Source organism: Centruroides vittatus, unplaced genomic scaffold (assembly GCF_030686945.1).
Source record: "Centruroides vittatus isolate TY-2023 unplaced genomic scaffold, ASM3068694v2 contig_391, whole genome shotgun sequence".
NCBI classification, from domain to species: domain Eukaryota; kingdom Metazoa; phylum Arthropoda; class Arachnida; order Scorpiones; family Buthidae; genus Centruroides; species Centruroides vittatus.
In genome coordinates, this window is record NW_027122207.1 from 3,546,831 (window position 1) to 3,569,636 (window position 22,806).

A 22,806-nucleotide genomic window follows, 5' to 3' on the forward strand; every position below is an offset into this window, starting at 1 on the left:
AATTAAATTTTAAATTTCGTTATAAAATACAAATTTAATGAAAAAATTATTTCAGTGTGAAAAATTTTATAGTACTACATACCTATATATGTATATACACACACACACACATTATATTTTACAGCATGTAAGATGAATCCTAATTCAGCATAGAATATTTAGGAAAAACTGATCTATTTTAGCAATCCCACTCCTTTGGCACTTGCCTCCAAAAATTTATTTTACATTTTCTGGTTATAAAAAAGTAAAGTTAAACAGAACACTTTTATTTATTGGGGAAAAAGAGTTGTTGTTTAAGTCATTTACAATTAAAATTTGCTTTTAAAATATTGTATATAAATATATAAAAAAGCAGCTTTTGCATATAGCAAATAATAATAATAAGTGTAATATTAAACACTGACATTTTGTTTTTATTCAATAGTTAAGCTAAGGTAAAACACAGGACATTTTTTGAGCCTGTTTTTGGATAAAAGTTGTGTCTTATATGCCATAAAAGACAGTATGTTATATATATATATATATATATATATATTTAAATTCATTATATTTGAATTAATATTTATATACTTATACTAGAATTACTAGAATAAGTATTTTTATATAGTACCATAAAATCTTTTTAACTTCATTCAATTTTTACAATATTAACACAATCGTTTATTTGTAACAAATATATTTCAACAAGTAGAACATATACAATTATCACATAATACAATATGTACAATTCATGCTTGTGCAATTAAAATACAAACAGTATCAGAATTTTTCTCTTATTATTTATAACAATAGGAAATTGGTTAATGCAAACTTTTTAAGTTACAATATAATTTTTGTTTTTAATGTACTTAATTAATAATATACAATTTCTATAACTACTGTGCGTTTCATAATTGACATTTTTGTTATTCCAGATAAAAAAATTAAATTGAATATCTTCATTTTATTTAAATACAAAAACATATTTAAACATATATGACATCCAAATATATATAATATATTTGATTTGCCAAAGTACTATATAAATTGTGTATATAATATATATTCTATCTATAATTTAGTGGTCCCTATCATGAATATAAAAATGATCTTTTCAGTAATTCTGTTGAAAAGTTGAGGCACTAGCTAATAAATTTATGGCAGTAAAATCTGACATTTGTTCAGCAACAGCAATTTGTACACCAGTGTTTGGAGCAATCGTTGTGGGATGATCCTGATGTTCTCTTTGCTCGACTGTCATTTCACTTGCCACTTCAAGTGACTGTTCACCTGTATGAACAAGCACAGTAAATTTTTCAATTTCTCTATAATCTGCTTGATTTACTTCTACTATGTGATTTAAAGCATCACTTGTAGGTAGTTGAAGATTAGGTGTTTCTGATTCTACTGGCAAATTGACAATATTTGGATGTGGCTATAAAAAAATTAATAAATATAAATATAAAAATAGATCTTAATAAAAGCATATTTATTTATTTGTTTACAATTATAAGAAAAAAAAAATACAATTAAAGTCATTTTCAAATATTCCCACTAATGTCATTGATAGTAAATATAACTTATGTTGACCTAATTCAATAATTATAATACTTGTTAAGAGAGGAATAAATATAATGATAACAGCTGGAGTTAATTAAATACTGTATACAAGTTTATAGTTTATTTTAATAAAAGTAATTATTTTTATTTTTATCTAATCTTATTATATTTCCAAACAAGATTATATTAATTACAGATTGAAATTAATTTAAATGATTAATGATAGCACAGTTCTTAATTAAAAACAATTTATATTACAAATTTGCAAATTAAGTCATTATCTTCTTTCTATTTTTGTATAGAAAAAAAAAATCTTAATCTTAACATGTGGTATCAGTATTCCTTATTTTTATAAAAATGCAAATTATACATTTTCTAATGAAGTATATATAATAATTTATAATGATAATATAAAAATTTTTAAACATATTTCTTCTTTTCATTCTTTTTGGATAAAAGTAATAAATTTTTATTCAATTTACAAAATTACAGTATAAAAGAAATAATACACTTAAACAATATCCATTGTCACTAAGAAATATATTTATTACTTACATCATGTCAATTACTGTTTATTTATAATTTTTTCATAAGTCAATACATCTTTCTACTAAATATATTTATATAAAATTTAATAAAAGAAAAATGTTTCTTTTCTTTTAATAAGTTTTACAACAGAGAAAAATAGTCATTAAAGAAAATGCAATATATAAACTATTATTTAAATAGAAGAAAAACAAATAAATAAATCACAAATTACAGTAATAATTTTTAATATTTATTTCATATAAAAGTAAGTTATATATATAAAATTTAAAAAAAAAAAAAAAAAAAAAAAAGTCAAAAGTGGAAGTTATTTCAAAATTCCTTGTTTATACAAACATAACAAACAGCAAGGCTGATTTTTGGGAGAAGACTATGTCTCAGAGACCCAGGGCTTGACATGATCGTTCAAACTTCACTGGCCTCAGCCTTGATCACGAGGTCATCCACAAGACATTTTCAGTGAAATTAACCTATCCAATGTCAAAATTTCTGTCTGTTGCATGTCACCCCAGGTTGAATTTTTGTCGATGCCTAATGAAAATTTCCCGTTTTTGAAAAAAATAATCCTAGCTATTGTATCATCTGAAATTATTTTTTTATTTTGCACAAACAAAATAAATATATTAATAAATGTAAAAACAAAAAGAAATTATATTTCGGAAATTACTTTTAATATAAAATTATAATGATTAGCACCATATAGTTTCAAAAACGTTCTTCCGATACTGAAACGCAACATCTCGAATCAACCAGTCAAGATCAGCAAGTCGTGACCAGAGAGGTAAATGGGTTTTTCAAAGATTCGTTTGTCAAAATTCAATTTTGCAATATTTGCATTTCCAACTTCCCAAAGATATACTGTATGCATGCACAAATCTCGCATTCTTGCCTGTTTGTAGAAAGATGTCGCCATTTTGTATTTTATTTTGACTCGGTCCCCTGAGTACCTACAAGTCTGATTTTTTTTTTTTGTGCACGCATGATTTGGGCACCTAATACCCTGTGCCAAATTGCAATTCCTGACATGTCCCCCTTAAACCTCTAAGGTGTGCACCTGTAATGGCACCACAATTTTATAAACAAGACATAGTCTTGTCTATTATTATTATTTAAAGACAAAAAGCTATTTTGATCATTATCATTCTTATCAATATTGTTTTTTGTTAGCTCATTCAATTCACTAAAAAACTTTTAATTATATTAACAGTTTTATACTTTTGCTATAATTTTTTTTCATACTAATTTTTTCATAATAGTATATTTTTCATATATACAGTCGAGTCCGCATAAGTCAACACCCCAAGGGAAAGTGGAAATGTGTCGAGTTATCCAATGTGATGACTAAAGCAAAGTTGGGAAAAAAAACCACAAAACTACAATTAGGAAAATACAGTAGTGCATTATACAGTAGTATAGGCTTACAATACATTGTATCCTCCATTTACAATTACTCTGTATATAAAAAACTGAAAAATTTGTTTAGTGTTGTTGGTTTTGAGCACTTAACTGTCTCGACTTTCTTTTTCAACGATCACGAACGCCTTAAAAACATCATCTTTGCAATTGTCGGCAAGTAACGTCTAGGGATTCTTAATGCCTCTAGCGTGAGAAAATGCAAAACTGGATTCTGGTGTGATGTTGATGTAGATTGTATATTTTCTTTTTGTTTATCTGTTATTATTTTATACATAAAAATACATAAAATGTTAAGACATTTTTATTAATATGTATATATATATTATTATTATTAATATATTATTACATATATTAATTATATATTAATAAATAAATCGACTCCCCCTCCTGAAAAAAATGAGTTCTCACCATATGTGCAGAGTGAATTCATTTTTTCAGGAGGGGGTGACGACTTATCGGAGTGTGGGACAGCAAAAGTATGTTGACTTATCCAGTGGTTACGAGTTAAACGATGTCGAGTAAACCGGAGTTTTTAACATTAATGCCTATGTAAGTCAGCCAGGACCACAGGAAACTGACTACTTAACTGATGGTATCAAGTTATCCAGGTGACGACTTATGCAGAGTCAACTGTATTTTCATACTAGTAAATAAGCTTAACTATTGTATTAATTAAAATAATTATTTTATTATTTGTATAATAGTTATACAATTATACAAGACAACTGAACTTTGTGCCAATATTTTCAGGATAGATTCCCAAAATAAGCCTAAAATCCTCTGTCAGGAGGATTTTAGGCTTATTTTGCAATGATTTGTTGAAAATGTTGATTTTCTTTGAATGGAATATAATTATAACAAAAAAAAACTTGAATATTTTATTTCAACATTTCATACTTCTTTTGAAAAGCTACAATAAAACAAAAAATAAATTTAATTTTATAGAAAAAAGTGGAGAAAATAAGAAAGAATATTCAGTAATAAGTTGCATGCATATAATTATATTCCTTAGTTTAGATGGTGCAGATTTTTAAAGTATTCATGATGAATGGGTGGTACATAGGGTAATAAATCCATCATATCTTTAGATTTTTCTTTAGTAAAAAGCCTAGTTTTTGCATTTAATAATAATAATACTATATTTCCAAAACTACTTGGCCTGTCCCATTGTGGTGATAAATCAAGAGTTTTAAATTGCAGATCTTTTTTCATCAATGTTTTATAAAACAATTTATATGATGTATTTCTTGAAAATCTTATCTAGAAAATATTCAACCAATTGAGTTTTTCCATCAGTATTTTTTGTTCTTTTCAAAATTGCCTCCTCCAGAGGTTTGATTGAATACAAGTCTTCACTTTTCATTTCACATCCTAAAAATGCATTATGTTTGCGACATTTTTGTATTAATTTGTAATAATCCCGCAGAACATATAGCAAATTAGTTTTTCGAATTGCCATTTCTTCAACTCCAAAATCATGATCATTGGCAAGAATGAATGTTCTGAAAATAAAAATTTATGGTCAAATAATATCTACATTATTGTTCCTAGACTGGACCATTTTCATCCACGTTAAGGACAACTTTATGTTTCTATTTTGGCCAGTGTACATATCACTATAAGTGATAATGTGTTTTTCAGTTGTCACATTTTATAGGTGCCTTAAACAGAAAGAAGCTATTTCTTGTGATCCTCTGGATGAAATTGTTTCATCCGAGGTATACATATGAACTCCATTGTCATGTAAATTGTAAAAACCTTGATTTAAAACTATATGTTTCATTATAGTGGACTTGCCTCACTTTCAAAATCAACTTACAATAAATAGCGTTGACAATATAAATTACTAGTAACAAATTTATACTCTTATTATAAGAAATTTATTGTGAATTGATTAAAAACATAAATTTTATGTTAATTTGTAATAAGAATCAGCTTTAACTATTTTTTTTTTCACAAAATGGACTTTCCCTATTTTCAAAATCAACAGCTTAATTGGTGATGCTTGTTTCTTTTTATAACATATAATACAATGTATTGGTTTTAGTAGAGTTATTTGTTTAACATAGAATATTTGAAAGATTGAAAATTAATTAAAGTTGATTATAACCTCTTTGGTTATGCATGCAATCTCCATCAGATTATGTTCAAAATGTAAGGCTTTTTATTGGAAAAATCCTTTCCCAAAAATTCTCAAATAGAGAAGTAGATAGAACCAAACAGATTTTTGCATTAGAATTCTATTTATTTCTTCTATTAATATACAGTACAATTCAGAATTTTGAAAATTGAATTCATTAATTTTCTACAAAGTTTCTATGACTAAAAATTTGTAGAAAATTAATGAATTCCAGTTTCAAAATTCTGAATTTTATGTTAATAGAAGAATTACATAGGATTCTAACACAAAAACTTGTTTGGTTCTATCTACTTCCATTTATGAAAATTTTTGGAAAAGAATTTTTCAATAGAAAAAGCATTATATTTTTAATGCCATTATATACAATTTCAATTTTTAAAAATCTCCTACATATTTACAAAATATTTTTCTAAGACTTCATAATTACAATAAATAAGAAACACTAATATTAGTTCATATTTTTTTCTAAATCTAATAATGTGGACTAGTATGCATGATGACTACAGATTAATTTATAAAAAGTTCATTTTTTAATAATTATTTAATCAAAACTTTATTTTAAAATCTTTTTCTACAAAAAATGCATTTAATTAAATAAATATCCTACTTTTTACTAATTTAATACTTACCACAGCCAATTCATTTTCACATTGTTGGGACTGATCCACACCACAATTTGTATTTTGTAGACGTTCATGATGTTTAATGTGCTATTAAAAATGATGAGAATATAAATAAATGTTATCACTTTAAATTTTGAATGAGTATTGTTTTAATTTAAATTATTATTAAATGTAAACTAGTTTAAATTACACTACCCAACATGATTTTTACCTTCAAGAAAATAAATGTGGTTTCTTATCAGTTCTGATGCTTACATTTTGAATGAGAAAAAAAATGTCAAGTCATGTCACATATTAAAGCCTGTACATCAGGTATGTATGAATCTACCAATATAACACCATCAGAGGTGTACTGAGGGGGGGGGGCGTTGGGGGCGGTTGGCCCTGGGTGTCATTTGTTGAGGGGTGACACTCGGTGCGTGTAGGGGTGACACCCGACTGTGAAAAAATAAGTCGCAAAATAAACCTTGACAACGCGCTTTAACATTAAGTCATGGAAAGTTTGATCGACTCAACAACCCATGAGTAAAAAAAAAAAAAGCTCAATGGATTCACAGCTAGTCAATATAAACCTATGTGATGATATCGCTTATTCGATATAGCGTTCAAGTTTGCTCGAGTGCGGGCATATTACAATTCAATAATCCAATACTGTTTTATAAAACAGTTAAGAAGGGTGACACCCATGGTATGACTTGTGGTGACACCACAATATCCGCCCCGGGTGTCACCCATGCTAGCTACGCCGCTGAACACCACCAATATTAGGAATTAATACTACAGGAAGCACTTTTGATAAGATAAAAGCAGCAGCTGAAACATAAAACTGATATCCTGTGTTCCTAAACTGACTATATTGTTTTAAGTGCTTTAAATAAGAACTGAGCTTTATTGTGGGTTTTGGAACAGTTTATTGAGATTCCTATGACAACAATATTCAAATAAAATAAATATTCAGTTACACTCAACAAATTAAATTAATCTATTGTAACTATACTTGAACAGACTATGATAATAATTTTTGTTTTTGGAACATCAGGTATAGTTGGCCAAAGTAGGAATCTGCCTCCGCTGATTTGTTAATGGGCAAAAAGACAAATAATGTATCTTTTAATTTATTCTTTTATTTCATTCTATTTTCATTTTATCATGTATTATAACTCTTAGATACAAATAAATATTAATATGAGTAAAAGTCATATTCAGCTTGCAGAACAGCTACTTTTTTGCAGAACTTTTGATATCTTGCAGGGTCACAATATGGTTCAGATTCCATTTTGATATATCATCCAATGTAGATTCTCATTCTGATATAGCAGCCAACGTTCAAAACAGTGTAAATAAAGAAACAAAACTACATCAGAATGATTTTCATAGGTACATGTGCTATATCAATAAGCTATTCTATTATCATTATACTATTCTATTCTATTACCATTATACAAAGATGTGTATAATGGTAACACTCTTTTGATGCATGATAGGAAAATCTGAGTGATTTTTGCAACTTAGGATGCAAATCACAGCAATCAGAAAGAATTTTTTCTGAGAATTACTTATTTTAACCCCCTAATGTACAGTACTTATTTTCTCAAGTATCTGTCAAAACTGAGCTAATTTTTATATAACTGCTTTTAGATCTATTTGGAAAACAGTACTTTGATTAAAAATAATTTCAAATTATTTCAAAAACCAAGTAGATAATTGAGGGAGTTATGGATATAAATTATTATCCCTAGTTAATTCGAGTACAAAAAAAATTCAGAAACACATAATTACAGTGATTTTCATTGAAAATATTGTAATGTTCTAAGTATGATAGTGACAATTCATACATTTAGCAATTTTTTATTATTACAAATTTTTTTTTGTTTGTGATAGGTTTTAAAGCATGCTACTATACACATGGAACTTCATACTGAAAAGTAACATCATGTTTCTTTTCTTACACATTTACCTCATGTATCTTGCTTCTTAGACCATCACTGTATCTGTAGAATTTAAAATTATAAAATATGCCAGCTTGGGATGTATAAAAATTGTCCATTGTCAGGCAATATCCTTGTTTCAGGAATAATTTTATGAGGGCCAGAAACAGTTGCATAAATATAGGAAAATTTGTACAATCTGTGTATCTTTCCAGATGTATCCACTGATAGATTTGCACAGCATATAAAACTTTATTCCAGATCTTTTCAATGAGATATACTGAACCTATCGAAGCCAGTCCTTGTAAAGAAGACACTCATCCACAGTGATATCCTTTTCTTGAATGTAAAAAAATTGAAATTTATTCTGTACATACTGGTACACTGGCAAAATCAAACAAGATTTGGCCATGGGTGTTTTGAGGAATCATATGCTTCATTGTCAGAAAAGTGTAGATTTTTTTGATTTGGCAAAATCTTTTGTATGATATAACTTGATTGAAAATGGAGTTGTAATGCTTGCCTGGTAAGACCTACATCTGCAATTCTGGCTTCTGTTCAATACTATGCCAGATTGAAAGTACAAAGAAAATTCAAAGTTCATTGCATGTAGAAGGAACAATATTAGGATCTGAGATTAACATGTACTGATTGATGTATTTTGAAGTTTTCTTTTGTATAGTATCCAGTAAATTGTTGTCAAAAATGTGTTCAAATATTTGTAGCACATCATCATCATAATCAATTATTGGATTGCCAGAAATATAAACCAAGATGTAGCAGGAGAAACAAAAGTTGTGTTGACATTTTGCCATATTCTCATCTGAGACAAATCCATTTCATTTCCATCTTCACTTTCTTCTTCAGTGGTAGATAGATCAAAAGGATCATTGCCAGATTCTGAAACTGATGTCAGTTTCACTGAAATTGAAATTGTCTTCACTATCCATATCAATTTTAACCATTTTTATTCAAAAACATAGGCATAACTTAGGGTGCAAAGTTTCTCTTAGAAAAATCATATGATAAAAATACTCAAGATACTACATCTGGAATGAGGAAAAACAAATCAATAGTCTGACTTAATTCAGGATGATATTCTAAAACAGTCAAGTCTGAGTTAAGTTGGGATAGTATGTAGGGAGTTAATGCAAGAGGTATAAAAAGAACATTTTTGTTGGGTAGTGTTATAATATATTTTTGAGTTATTCTTAATTTAAAATTATTTATTAACTAAGAATTTTAATAAATATTTTTATAAACAATTTTTAAAATAGTTCAATAAAATAAAATCAATCAAATACAATTAAAACTGTTATAAGACTCTTAAATATATAAATTCTTTTTTTCTATTTATTTTTCAATAAGTAGAATTTATTGTTCAAAAAATAATTTGCAATTCAAAAAAAAATACTTTACTAAAACTAATTACTAATTCTTTCAAAGTTATTCATAAGACTACAATCAAGCTATCAAATACCTTATAACATGCAGACATTTCAGCAAAACCCTTCATACAATATTTACATTCATATGGTTTTAAACCATAATGACGATTAGTATGTTCATTAAGAGATTGTTGACGAGTAAATGATTTTCCACAGATTTCACAAACAAAAGGACGTTCTCCTGTATGTATCCTATTATGTCTTTCCAAATCTCCTATTCAAAACAAAAATTTTAAATAAAATAAGTCCTATGAAATAACTATTGCTATTGCTACAAATTTTTACATGTATAATAATAGTCATTACATGTATTTATTAATTAAACTAATAACAGAACTTAAGTTATTTGTTAATATCTTTTTAATATGAAATTTCTTTGAATACTTTCATTGAATTAACAAAAAATAATATAATTTAGTCATTAACCAAACAGTAATTTTATTTAAATCAATATAAAATTCTCATATGGTGGAATAATAACTAAAAAACATTAGATCAAATTTTTGCCTTAGATTCTGATATTACAGTTAAAAAATACTGAAAATATGTACGGTATAGGTAATAGATGAAGGAAAAGAAATTATATCTTGATACTAAATGTAATTAAAAACAAAGTCTGCCTAAAAGGGACCACCATTTATTTTTCTTGTGTTCCAGACAATACATATTCTTGGCAACTGACCTTTTTCTGTAAGCTACTTGTTGCCAGAAGTTAAAAAATGTCCTTTTAAAAACACAGAATATATTCAAATAATTCTCCACTGGACTAAAATGTACAAACTAAATGTTATATCTAGACTCATTCAAACACTTTCTTTCTTGTTTCATATCATCATATTATTCATATCACATTATTAACCACATTATTGATCAAATTTTAATACACAAATTTCCAATCCTCATTTGACATTGAAAATATAATTGATGATATACCATAAATAGCCAACATCATTGAGAAATTTTTATACCAACCATTTTTATAATTACTCTTTTGCTTAGCCTATATTTTTAGCTTGTTTAATAACAATTTCTAAGTTATGCCATTTTATCCTTTTGTGAAATTTGACAATTCAAGAAAGTAAATATCTCAAAACATATATCATTTTAATAAGATATTTAAATAGTAAAGTCACTGTATAATTAAAAAATAGAGATTATGGCATATCAATGTCATGCAGATAATGGAAAGTTATGAAGATTTCTTAAGATAATTTATTAATAATTTTTAAACCTAAACAGATAACAGATTGTATGTTCTCATTTACAAAAAGTCAATTTGATTAAATAAAACGATGTTAAATTACTAGCATCAAAACTTTGTTTAATTAGTTAAATTTAAAGTGATCATCCGAAATATATTTTTAAATTTAGAAAATTTTTCTGTGAGGAATTTGATGTAATAAGTTTAAATGATGCATTACAATACACTTTATGTGATATTTATAATTAAGAACTTAATTTTAATTTATAAAATTAAAAATTATTATTTTATTAACAATTATTAAAATAAATAATCTGTAAAAAAATTTAATATGAAAAAGTTTTTATGGAAATTGATTTAATTGACCTACAAACCCCCTTGAACACTTTTCCAACTGTATAACATGTGCAAGGTGGTTTATAAGTCAATTAATAATTTCAGTTTGAGTTCAATTACGGAAAATTTTACTAAATAACTATTACTTAAATTTTTTTATGCAAGTATTACCATTAACTTTCTTTTATACTGAAATGATTTTGTACTTATAAGTCAGTAGTATCTATGTTATTTTTGGGTAATATCAATTATTATTTATCATGAAATTAACTTATATAATATTGTATAACAGTTCCATGTATGATATTAATTATTAAACTTTATTCCAAATAAATAATTAAAACATTTATATTTACCTTTTGTTAGAAATCTAGCAGGACAAAAAGCACAAGCATATTTTCTAACACCTTCATGCCTTAGCATATGAAGGCGGAGTTGTGATTTTTGACGAAATGACTTTCCACAATGTTCACATAAATGAGCTTTCTGATCTAAATGCATTGCCATATGAGTTTGAAGAATACCAGTTTGAGCAAAACGTTTTCCACATACTTGGCACCTTGAAGTTACAATTTCGTTTAATTAAATTTAATATATTATGTATAAAAAAATTCTAATGCTACAATATTCAACTTTCAAAATTAACTACACTTCACATCAAAGTAATTATAATGTAACATACTGTCTTATGATATTAAAAATAACCTTTTATTCAAAATTGCAAGTATTGTTTGATCTAATTCCAATTGAATCCACCTGAGGAGGATAGTTGCAAGTTACTGAATAGTTTGGCAAGCCAATTCCACATTCGGTTTGTTTTTTTTCCCACTTATTAAAGCATGAACTGAATCAAGTATAATTTTGTCTGATGAAGGTAGACAGCTGTCAGGTTTTATTTTATTTTTAAACTGGTTACTCATTTTATCTTAAAGTTCTCCAAAGATAAATGAAAAAAATTATAGTTAAAATAAAAATATTTGTTATTAACCAAAAATTTTGTTCTAGCGGGTGGTAATAGTTCAATTGAGTACTGAGGTACCAATGTATTTGATTAACGTGATTTTGATATACATGGTACACATCAAGAAATTTATTAATTGCATTAATCAAGGGATACATATAGTAGGTGACCTGTATATAACGGAAACCTGTCTACTATGGAAGAGTTGTTCGATTCCTTGGGGTTCCATTATAGACAGGTTTGACAGTATATTGAAACTGAGCAAATAATACTGTCACATTTTTCAAAAAATATACATGTTAAAATCATTAAAATAATTATCATCAGATTCAGCTTCATTTTTAATTCACATCTCCGGAAAGTATTGGAATCCAAATACCTTATAAAATAACTTCTGAGGCCATCCATTAATTACATGTACTGTACAGTTTAAGAGGAGGGGGGGTCATGTAAAGTACATCATTGTACACAATGGAGAGGGAGAGGGTGAAGGTATTGTCTCCATCAACTTTTTTAATGGTATTAATGGCATACAAATTTGTCATTACAAGTCTACTTACTAGTCATGCTAATAAACTATCAGTTAGAAAATATTTTACACAAAAGGTTGATAATCAAAACTAGTGATCTTTATCACATCTCTCTATTTGTATTAAACAGAGACCAAGACGATCAATCAACTTTTTTATTGCCTTTAACTATGCATTTTGGATTGGTAACTATTTTCCAATCCCTCTTCAGGCTACAAATTTAAAAATTACATTTATATTTTTAACAAATTAAAAATCTTAATTTTACAAAGATATAAAATAAACCTCCTGGTACAGAAGTCTGAAATATTGTATTTCTTTATTCATCTTTGCACTTGCAATATTTTTTATAGTTCAATATGATGTCATACCATATGTCATCAATCAATTTCCATCCCATTACTTAAATTAATACTGTTTTTACAATAGATTATCATAACATGTTCTTTAAAACTTCTTAAAAATTAATCCTTCTTTCCATACAAAATTCTTATGTTATTTCCATCTATAATACAATTATTTTTCTCCCAATGCAGAATCCATGGAGACTGGTGGTATTTCAGCTTTATAGCTGCTTTGTGCTTCTTTATTCTTGCTTCCAATGATCTTTTAGTCTGCCCTATGTAATATACTTTATGTGTATAAGTATAGTTCAGCCTATAATCTACTACTGCAGTATTTACACAATTTATTTTTCTTGAATTATCAGATTTTAAATTAAATTTTATTTAACTTCACAGCTAAAACAATAACAAATTTAACCAAAATATTTTTTATATTACTCAAAAATCCCATATATATAAGGAAAAGGAGAGAGAGATTTATTTTTACTAGTTTCGAGTTTTACATTATACTTATTATCTATATTAACAGATTCACTTCTGATACGAGCACTAAATTTTTCTCTGCTTTAATTCAGTGTCAGATTAATGTATTCTGTTTTAACTATAAAATTATATAATCTGTATATTGTTTTGTTGTCGTTATTGTTTGTTTCATGTGTAAGAATTATATTAAAAATTATGTAGAAATTATAAATTCTTAATGTAATTAAAATAATTAGGTTATAAAAAAAATTATTATGCTAAAATTTCATAAATAATCCATTATTATTAGGATCCATCTAAACATTCTAACCCAAACAGTTACAAAAACATTTTCATAGTCCTGCATTCCAAATAAAACCTGATGCTAAAAATCTCAGACTTCACAAATGAGATTTTAATTATTAGGAGAAAATATTACATTATCTAGAAATAAACAATTTTGAGACTAGATACTATTATAAAGATCTTAATAAATACTGTATCTGATTTCAGTAATGTTCATAATTTTCAACAACATGCCATTTTACAAGTATCCAGCAAACACACAAAAAAAAGAAGAAACTTTTCAAATTTTAGTTTATCAATTTTGAAAGTTAACTTTATCCTAAATATAATAAAATTCATTTACAAATTTAGTTTAATTTTTTTCATAATTCAAATCTATTAACTTTTTTTTACTTACTGATAAGGCTTTTCTCCAGTATGTCGTCTCATATGAACTTTAAGGCTTTTTTTTTCTGTAAAACGATTGCCACATTGCATACATTGCCATGGTTTTTCTCCACTGTGTGTTTTTACATGCCTTTTTAAGTTTCCTTGAGTAGAGAAACGAGCTTCACACTGTGAACAAGAATATGGTTTTTCTCCTGTATGACGTCTCTGATGAACTAGTTATATATTTTTAAATGGAAAAAATTAATGAAATAATATTTGGTAGTATTAAATCAAATTATAAAACAAACAAAATTTATTTACCAATAAGATTATGTCTTGTAGAAAACTGAGCATCACATTCTGTACAAGTATAAGGCTTTGTATGATCCCATCGTTGATCTTTATATTATAAAACAAATTATTATAATTAAAAAAGTGTTAAAATATTTTTTATCATCATTTTGAAAATTAAAACTATATTAGCAATCTTATCTAAGATGTAATAATTATATTAAAATTCTAAATGATGAAAATTAATTAATATGTAATTATATAATAAAGCAAACGATAATCTATTTCTAATCTCATTATCATTATTTTTTGTAATCTTATGATTATAAACCAAGCAGCATAAAGAAATTCAATAAACAAGGTTACATTATAAATAAATTAATATTTTTTCCCCTTTAAATAGAAAGATTTATATTGCAAAAGTAATCTAAAAGCCCATTGAATAAATAAACATTATAAATGTTTATTTATTCAATGGGCTTTTAGTGTACAATAAAGTTATTCATAAAATTAAGCTTAAGAAAAATAATTCTTTGGTTACATAAGAGTATTTTTATGCTAATAAAGAACTTAATGATTAAAGACTAAATTAAGTCCCCTATTGACATAACTTAGATATATTGGCAATATTGATTTAATGTCTATATCATTACTTAACTCAAAGCCTGCCAAGAATATATAATACCAATGAACCAATGTATAGTACATTGGTATGTGACAAGTTATGGCTATGAAGGCTGGATGATAGATAAAGCTTCCTACCATAGTGTTCTATGAACTATAGGGATACTTCTACCATTTAATAATTATAAGTAGATGCATTCTTAGGTAGTCTGTATCTTTAAAGTCTCAGTTTTTTTGTATTATCTTGTTGTATAACAGTTAACGTTAAATAAACATGAGGCAGCAAAGAAATTTTTATTTATAGCTATATTTAGTTACATTATGGTTACAGTTTACTATCCTACAGCTTCTCCTATGTCACAAGTAACTTCCCGTATACGTACAAAATCTAGGTAAAAAGAAGATAATGTGCATGAACAAGTACCCAGCATGCTTTCTCAAAACTGAAACAAAATGAAAAATAAATAATTTTTCATTTTGATTTTGTTCACCCTGTTTATTGATTTTTCATTTTGTTTCAGTTATTTTGAGTTTGGGATGCTATCTCAACACTTCCTGGCTAGTACTTCATTTGCATAATGAATGGACTTGCATCCCATTAATTTAGAGTTTAAAAATGATTAAAATATTAAATAATATTGAACTATATTTTGCAACTGGATATTAGATAGGAAGCATTTCATTTGTTTGTAAGCACATTAAATATGCAAATTAACAATGTATAAAAGACATTGTCAAACTGCTACAGCAAGCTAGACTTTATTTCTACTGATCAGTACATAACTGTGGAATTATAAGTGATTGACTTGATGCTAATTAAGGATTTTTCATCTGCTAGAGTCTTTTCCTTAATCAGGCTAATTGTTAGAGATTTTGAATAATTATAATTTTGTAGGAGTACTAATAAGCATTTTATTATTGTAAATATTGAATTTATAATATTTGAGCTTTATATTAGCTATTTTTGTTGAAATTATCTTTTGTTTTTTAGTTAAAAAATCCAGTTTTGGCATTATAATTTTTTTCCCATTATTTTAGACTCTGGTGATGGGTCAAAAAATAATAATTATTCTTTTGACATTTTGGACTGTAAACATTTTTACTTTCCCAGCTATAACAGAGGGAAAGTATTGGGTTGTTTGGGAAGTAATTTCATTTTTTTATTACTAGAGGAATTAGTTGTATTTTTACCAGCCAATTTCATTTAATTAAACCACATTTTCATTATATATTTTGACAGCTGACATTTTAAAGGCTTATTTGTAAAAAATTTTGTTTGATTCTGTACAATTTTTTTTTCAGTGTTCCGTCAAATATGGAAAATCGAAAGCATAATTTTCGGCATATTTTGCTTTTTTATTTTGTTCTGGCAATTTCAATATTGAAGATGTACAATGTTCTGGATAGCCAGTTGAAGCCAATGAAAACAAAATAAAAGGTACTGATTGAAGCAAACTACTGAATAAGAACACGTGAAATCACTAAGGAATTAAATTTGTTGAACTGAACCGTTATGATTATTTGAAACGAATTGGTTTCATTTCAAAGCTCGATATATGGGTTCCACATGTTCTTAAAGAGAGATGCTCTCTTGATGGATTTTGAGGAAATTTTTTTTTGAGCTTTTACCAGACAATTTAACAATTGATTCGAAAGTGTACTGCCATTGAGTAAACAAATTGAGTAATATCATCTAACAGAAAGGCCAAAATTGATCAACAAAAAAGGTGTAGTGTTTACCATGATAATGCCAAATTTCACACAAGTTTGGTAACTCATCAGAAACTGTTACAGCTTGGATGGGCTGTACTACCACATTCACCCTATTTGCCAGATCTGGAATCCTTGGATTATTACTTGTTCCGGTCTTTACAAAACTTTTTAAACAGTAAAACATTTACTTCGAATGAGGATGTCAAAAATCACTTGGATTAGTTTTTTTGTAAGCAAAGATCAAAACTTTTATGAATGTGGAATCATGCTACTACCAGAAAGATGGAAACAGGTATTTGACCAAAATGGTCAATATATAATTCAATAAAATATTTACATATAAGAAAATTTTTTTCCCCATGGGAAAAAAAAAAACAAAATTACTTTCTGAACAACCCAATAAAAAAATTACCATATATTTTTGATATATATATCATATTTTTGATATATATCAAAAATATATCAGTCAAAAAATAACCCAACATTTTTATTGAAAAATCAAAAAAATTTGAGGGTAATTTGTGTGTGTCTAAATTTTAAAAAATCTTTACATTCTTTACATTGTTCTAAACAACATAAATTTAGGCTTAGTAAACACTAGTGTTTACTAAGCCTAAATTATAGAAGGAGACACGGTTTTATCAAACAAATCAAGAACATAAATGTACCCTTAGATATGAGGTTGGCATTTGACATATAAAATAAGACTTAATGACAATTTTACTCATTATTAGCATTTACAATTTTTTATAAAACTCATTTCTACCCTCAAAATTAAGCTTTTAGTCTTATACATCATTGTGAAATCTGGAAGTTAAGAACCTAAAATTTCTGAATTATTTCACTCCTATTATAAATGGCTTAATCAACAACATTCCATACCCGGGAAATTGTTGACCCTCGACCGGCAGCGATTGTCCCCTAACTGTCAACACGCCGTTATTCCCTCGGAGCAGGTAGATCATCTTGCACGATAGTTTACAGTTAGCGTCCGAACTAGTCGTTTATTTAAATCCCGGGAACACCTATGGCCCTAATTGCGATCCGTTATCGATCACTTGACAGGTTTTCCCATCAAAAACCTATAAAAGATGCTTCCTTCCCCCTAAAGGGGCTCTCCGGTCGTCTCTCGAGTACGACGTACACTGCGCCATCCGCCGGATCCACAAAAGTTTCTAAGTTCTTTTAGTGCCAGTGTCCAACTGCGACTCCATTCGCTGGACTCCGTCTATTACGGAATTTATAGAGGTTTTCTAAAGTTCTAAAGAATTCTACAGTTTTAAGTGTCTACGACAGTCTACAACTCATTTTACCGGATTCCGTCTATTACGGACTTGTTAAGAGGTATGAATAAATATTTGTAAACTCTCTCTCTCCGGACCCCCTTTTGTATGAGGGTAGAAGTGTAGTTTTGTTCATTCGATTTTAATAAATCTTGTTTTGTTATAAAATGGTGTCTTTCTTGACTGTTGGCTTCACCTTATCGTTGACCCCATCCTTCCTCCTCATCCACTCGCGTAACGCGCCGTCAACGTAACAGCCATCCTTGACAAGTGAGTCGCCGGAAAAGGAGGTACGACTCCCTTTTACCTCCCCGGGATCTCACATCATCTTTCCCCCACCATTTTTGCCTTGTCAAAAAATCACACCCAGGATACAGTTTATAAGACCATCACTTATGACAAGAAGCTAGCCTCCCTATACAAAATTAAAATTACAATATCCATGAAAAATTTTTTTTCATGGATATCTTCCACAGAAGTCCCTCAATTTCCTCCATCCTCCAAAATGATAAAGACTATCTAGAAATGTACCTCTAACCAGGCATCTACACTATCCCAATCACTGATCATAAATCCAGTCACCACTTAGAATACATAGGTGCTACAATGCACTTAAAGGGTTATGTGATGGAAGTCTGATGTTCCTTGAAGTGAGTGTTTAAAGGATACCCACCTCAGGGAACATCAGACTTCCATCACAAAAGAATTGGCCAACACTGCATTGGCTACCTTTTGTCTCTGACCCAGACATTGATGTGGACTTTGACAGTGCATGCCTCTTACACAGTAGCGTAGTGTAGTGGGGGCGGCAAAATTTCACAATAAATAATAGTAATGCCTAAATGTGGGGGCGGCTGACACCCACGCTATGCCACTGCTCTTACATAGTTAATCCAGGCAACTCTTTCTCAAACATTATGAGCAGGTGAAAAGATGTAAGGCCACCCACAAATATGTAAGGCCCTCAGCACTGAAATTAATAGCGGTTTAATTTTTGCAATGTTGACTCTTCCCCAGAGTTTGAGGAAAGACTCTTCCCAATGGAAATCTTTCTTCAAACTATAAATCTTACTATCCTCCCCTCCAGGAGTCTAAGTTGTGCCTTCGTTCGAGAAGAACGTGTTTTTCTGTGCTCTGTGAGTATATTTTTCTAAGTTAGTACTGCTAAGCCTAATTTTAGGGTTAGGTGTGTTATCCCTGTGTTTGAATATAGATTTTTTGGCTTAAGTTAGGGCTAGTTTAGTGAAGCTAAGCGTAATTTTGTAGTTTAGTTTATTTAGCTAAGCTTTGGTGTTGCGTGGCATCCATCTTGGCCTCCCTAGCTTGAAGAAGACAAGACTAGATGCCATCTTGGGAATAGTGTCTGTGTTTAGATACATGTCATTGTTATGTGTAGTGAGGTGTTGTGTTTACCTGTCTCTTGTGGACCTTGTCTGTCTTTGGTTGGTGGAGTGACCTGCTATCCAGCAGGCTGGTCCTCCCCGTCCTGCCAGTTTGCCAGTGTTGGCAAACTAATTGGACCATAAGCAGCTCATCCAGTGTTTCCAATGGCCAAGCTAGCTTGGCCATTGGAAACACTGGATGATGCCATGGGTTCTAAATGTTCTGGTGATGGCCAAGCTAGCTTGGCCATCACCAGAACATTTAGAACCCTTATAGAAGAGTACCACTGACAACTTCGGTGTGTCTGAACTTCTGTCATCGTTGTTCGCCATCCTTAAAGATTGACTCCTCACTGCAGGATCCCTACATTGGATTACTTCCATCGGACTACTCACTAGAATCTACCTGGTAAGTACTCTAATTGTATTAATTAGTTGTAAGGGGTCAGTTCCCCCCTCATCCCTGTTGCACTAAGCGACAGTGTTAGACAAGTGCATCAGCTGCCTTACATCGGTCTTAAGCATCTTGGATATTCAACTAGTGCATCACTGCTGCATTTCTGTCTCGAGTCTGGATTTATTGTGTCATGCCTGGTTTGTAACATTCATGTGGTTTGCTTCCATACACTATGGACTCAAGTATGTTATTGGACTTTTTGGACAATGCCTATAAGATTGCCAACAAAGTCAAGGGTTACTTTGTGCATAACCATAACAGGCACCTCAGCACTGAAGGGCATACAAGGTATATTACCAACCAGATTCAAAAAATTATAGACCTGGCAGAATCTACCATAAAAGAACACCACCTATTGGAGAAACACTCCGCCTCTCCTGCAAAAGATCCAGCCCATGCATCCTCTCTTCAGGAAGGTAATGCATCCTACAGAAATGGAAAAGACCAATGACTCGAGTGCTCTACCATCATTGGGCACTCCTGTTGGCAAGGGACTGTTGTCCCATAGTCACAATGAGCCACTGCTCACAGGCATGACTCCCCAATGCCCATCTTGCTGCCACCTAGAACTAACCTGCTGTCTGATTACAGCTATAATATATCTGTATCTGTATCCTCCTCTCCACTGGGTTAGTCTGGACTTTAAAACGACTCAATTCTTCACTGGCATGGGAGATTCAGGGCCTACTTGTAGAGGTTTGGCAAATCTGCAATGGACATCTGTACCATCTGTAATTGCCATGATGGGGTTGAGCACTATACATACATGTGTCCAATGACTGAGGATGATAGGCATGAGCTTGCCCTTGCTCTTACAAGGGGACCTTACGGTCTCGGAAATTCAGTTTGGGATGAGACTTCGCAGGTTTGTAGTATACCTCAAGGATGTCCACCTAAAAAAATTTTAAAGCGCACTAGCCAGAAGATTCCGAAAAAAAGGGCTCTAAAGTTTTAAGCGCAGCTCATATACCGATCGATTTTAAGTTTTCGCAGCACGGCGAAATGGCTGAGTCTGTAGCGAACCTTCTTGCCACGCGGGTGAGCTGGGATCGCGCCTACCTTTGGCTAATTTTTTTTTTTTTTTTTTTGGTTTTAAAAATTATAACAACTTTTAAATAAAGTTAATGACCTAAAAGTATTATTAATTAAATCATAAATCATTTTATTTTATTTATGAAATGACTGTTACAGATAATTAAAATGTGAATTAAAGATATTTTATTTTTAAAAAGTTTAATAATTTCAAATGCATTTTTAATGGAGGTAAATCAAACCTTTAATTACTATTGTCATTAAAAAGTTATTACAAATTTTAAGATATTATAAGCTGTGGAGAGGTTAAAAATATTCGTTGAAAGAGAGGCAGATAGTCAGGAATTTTCAAGACTCTAACGGAACTAATCGAACAATGGTCCTTATCTGCTACAGAACAATATATACAGGTTTACCCACCCTTATTCCTCTAGAAACTCGATCTAACGTGCCAGTTCATTCTTGACTTTCGCAGGATTGGAGCGTTCTGTACTGTGAAATATTATCAAAATTTTTAAAATATTGTGAATTGAAAATGTCTGTTAATGGAGAAATCGCAAAAGTATCAGAAGATGGAAATGATATCAGTCAAGATTCATTATACAGTGAAAAGTCAAAGTTGAGGTTAAAAGATGCGGTCGTTTATTACGAAAGCTTGCTTGCTGAAAATAATTTGACAACATCAGAATCTTCAACTTCAATTTCTCGTGAAGCAATGTTGATGGGTGAAGAAATTTACGAACGTACTATGGACATGCTGGCTGAAAAAATACTTGTGACTGATGAAGAACTTGTTCATGAAAATGAAAACTGTGATGAGGAACTTTTTGAACAAGTCGAAGACCATAGCTCATCAGATGAATATGAACCAGAAGAAAAAAAAAGAAGAGAGGTAGACCATCTTTCTTTGGATTACAAAATTAAAGTTGTTAATATTGCAAAGGCTCACCCCACGTGGAATTTACGAACATTGCAAAAAAAAGGATGCAGCCGGTTAAAAAAGATGGAATATTTATCCCAATGGGAAAAAGAAATAAAAAAAGGAGGAAATCAATTTGATAAGTACGCAACAATCGATTCCTGGACACATGATCGTTTTGTTGAAGCCCGAGAGAATTATCAACAAGTGACAACTCGGAATTTACAACAGTGGGCTTTAGCAGCAGCACGACAATTTACAGATTTTCAATTTAAAGCTTCTGACAGCTGGGTTCATAAATTCAAAAAAAAGCATGGAATTCGTCAACGAAAAGTGACAAAATTTCTTTCAAAAAAAGAAACAGCGACGATCGAAGAAACCTTGGCTTCTGCAGACATTTTTCGAACCCAGACGTTGAAATTGATACCGAATTTCAACAAAGATTTTGTTATCAACACTGACCAGACAGGTAAATTTTTGCAGAGTATTTACTAACTTATTTTGCTCTCTATTTTTACGACTCTCTGACAAAATACTTCAATTTCGGTTGTTTTCTCTTTCCAGGATGTCAGTATCAGTCGGTGTACAACAGGACTCTGGGTGAAAAAGGAAGCAAAACTATTTTCGTTAAAAGGCACGACATGAATAAACTGACTCATACATATACCGCTCAATATGCTGTTACTCTGTCTGGAAAAGTCCTACCTCAAGTATTTGTTTGTTTGCAAGAAGCAACCGGTAATTTTGGTCCCAGAGTTCAAAAAACAGTAGATGAATATGCACAAAAATATAAAAATGTCGTAATAACGTCCTCGAAATCTGGGAAACTAACGACACGACTTTATATTGACTTTCTCAACCGTTGTTTAAAGTCTTATGTGGGAAAAGAACAGTTTTTATTAATTATTGACTCTTGGGGTGGCCAAACAAAGCCTGAATTATATGACGAAATCTTT

The 22,806-nt window shown here is 29.6% G+C and overlaps 1 protein-coding gene across 3 annotated transcripts in view; it reads right to left on the reverse strand.

The window, feature by feature from the left end:
* Positions 1-659: 659 nt before the first annotated feature.
* The window catches only part of LOC136975910 (zinc finger protein 383-like), a 53,080-nt gene continuing 30,933 nt past the window's right edge, over positions 660-22,806 (reverse strand). For all 3 annotated transcript variants that reach the window (XM_067271076.1, XM_067271077.1, XM_067271074.1), the window contains exons 6-11: positions 14,471-14,548; positions 14,178-14,382; positions 11,534-11,736; positions 9,673-9,854; positions 6,271-6,351; positions 660-1,414 (exon numbers count right to left, since the gene is read on the reverse strand). In XM_067271076.1, coding sequence (XP_067127177.1) covers positions 1,094-1,414; positions 6,271-6,351; positions 9,673-9,854; positions 11,534-11,736; positions 14,178-14,382; positions 14,471-14,548 — 1,070 coding nt within the window. In that variant the 3' untranslated portion in view covers positions 660-1,093. The remainder of the gene's footprint in view (positions 1,415-6,270; positions 6,352-9,672; positions 9,855-11,533; positions 11,737-14,177; positions 14,383-14,470; positions 14,549-22,806) is intronic.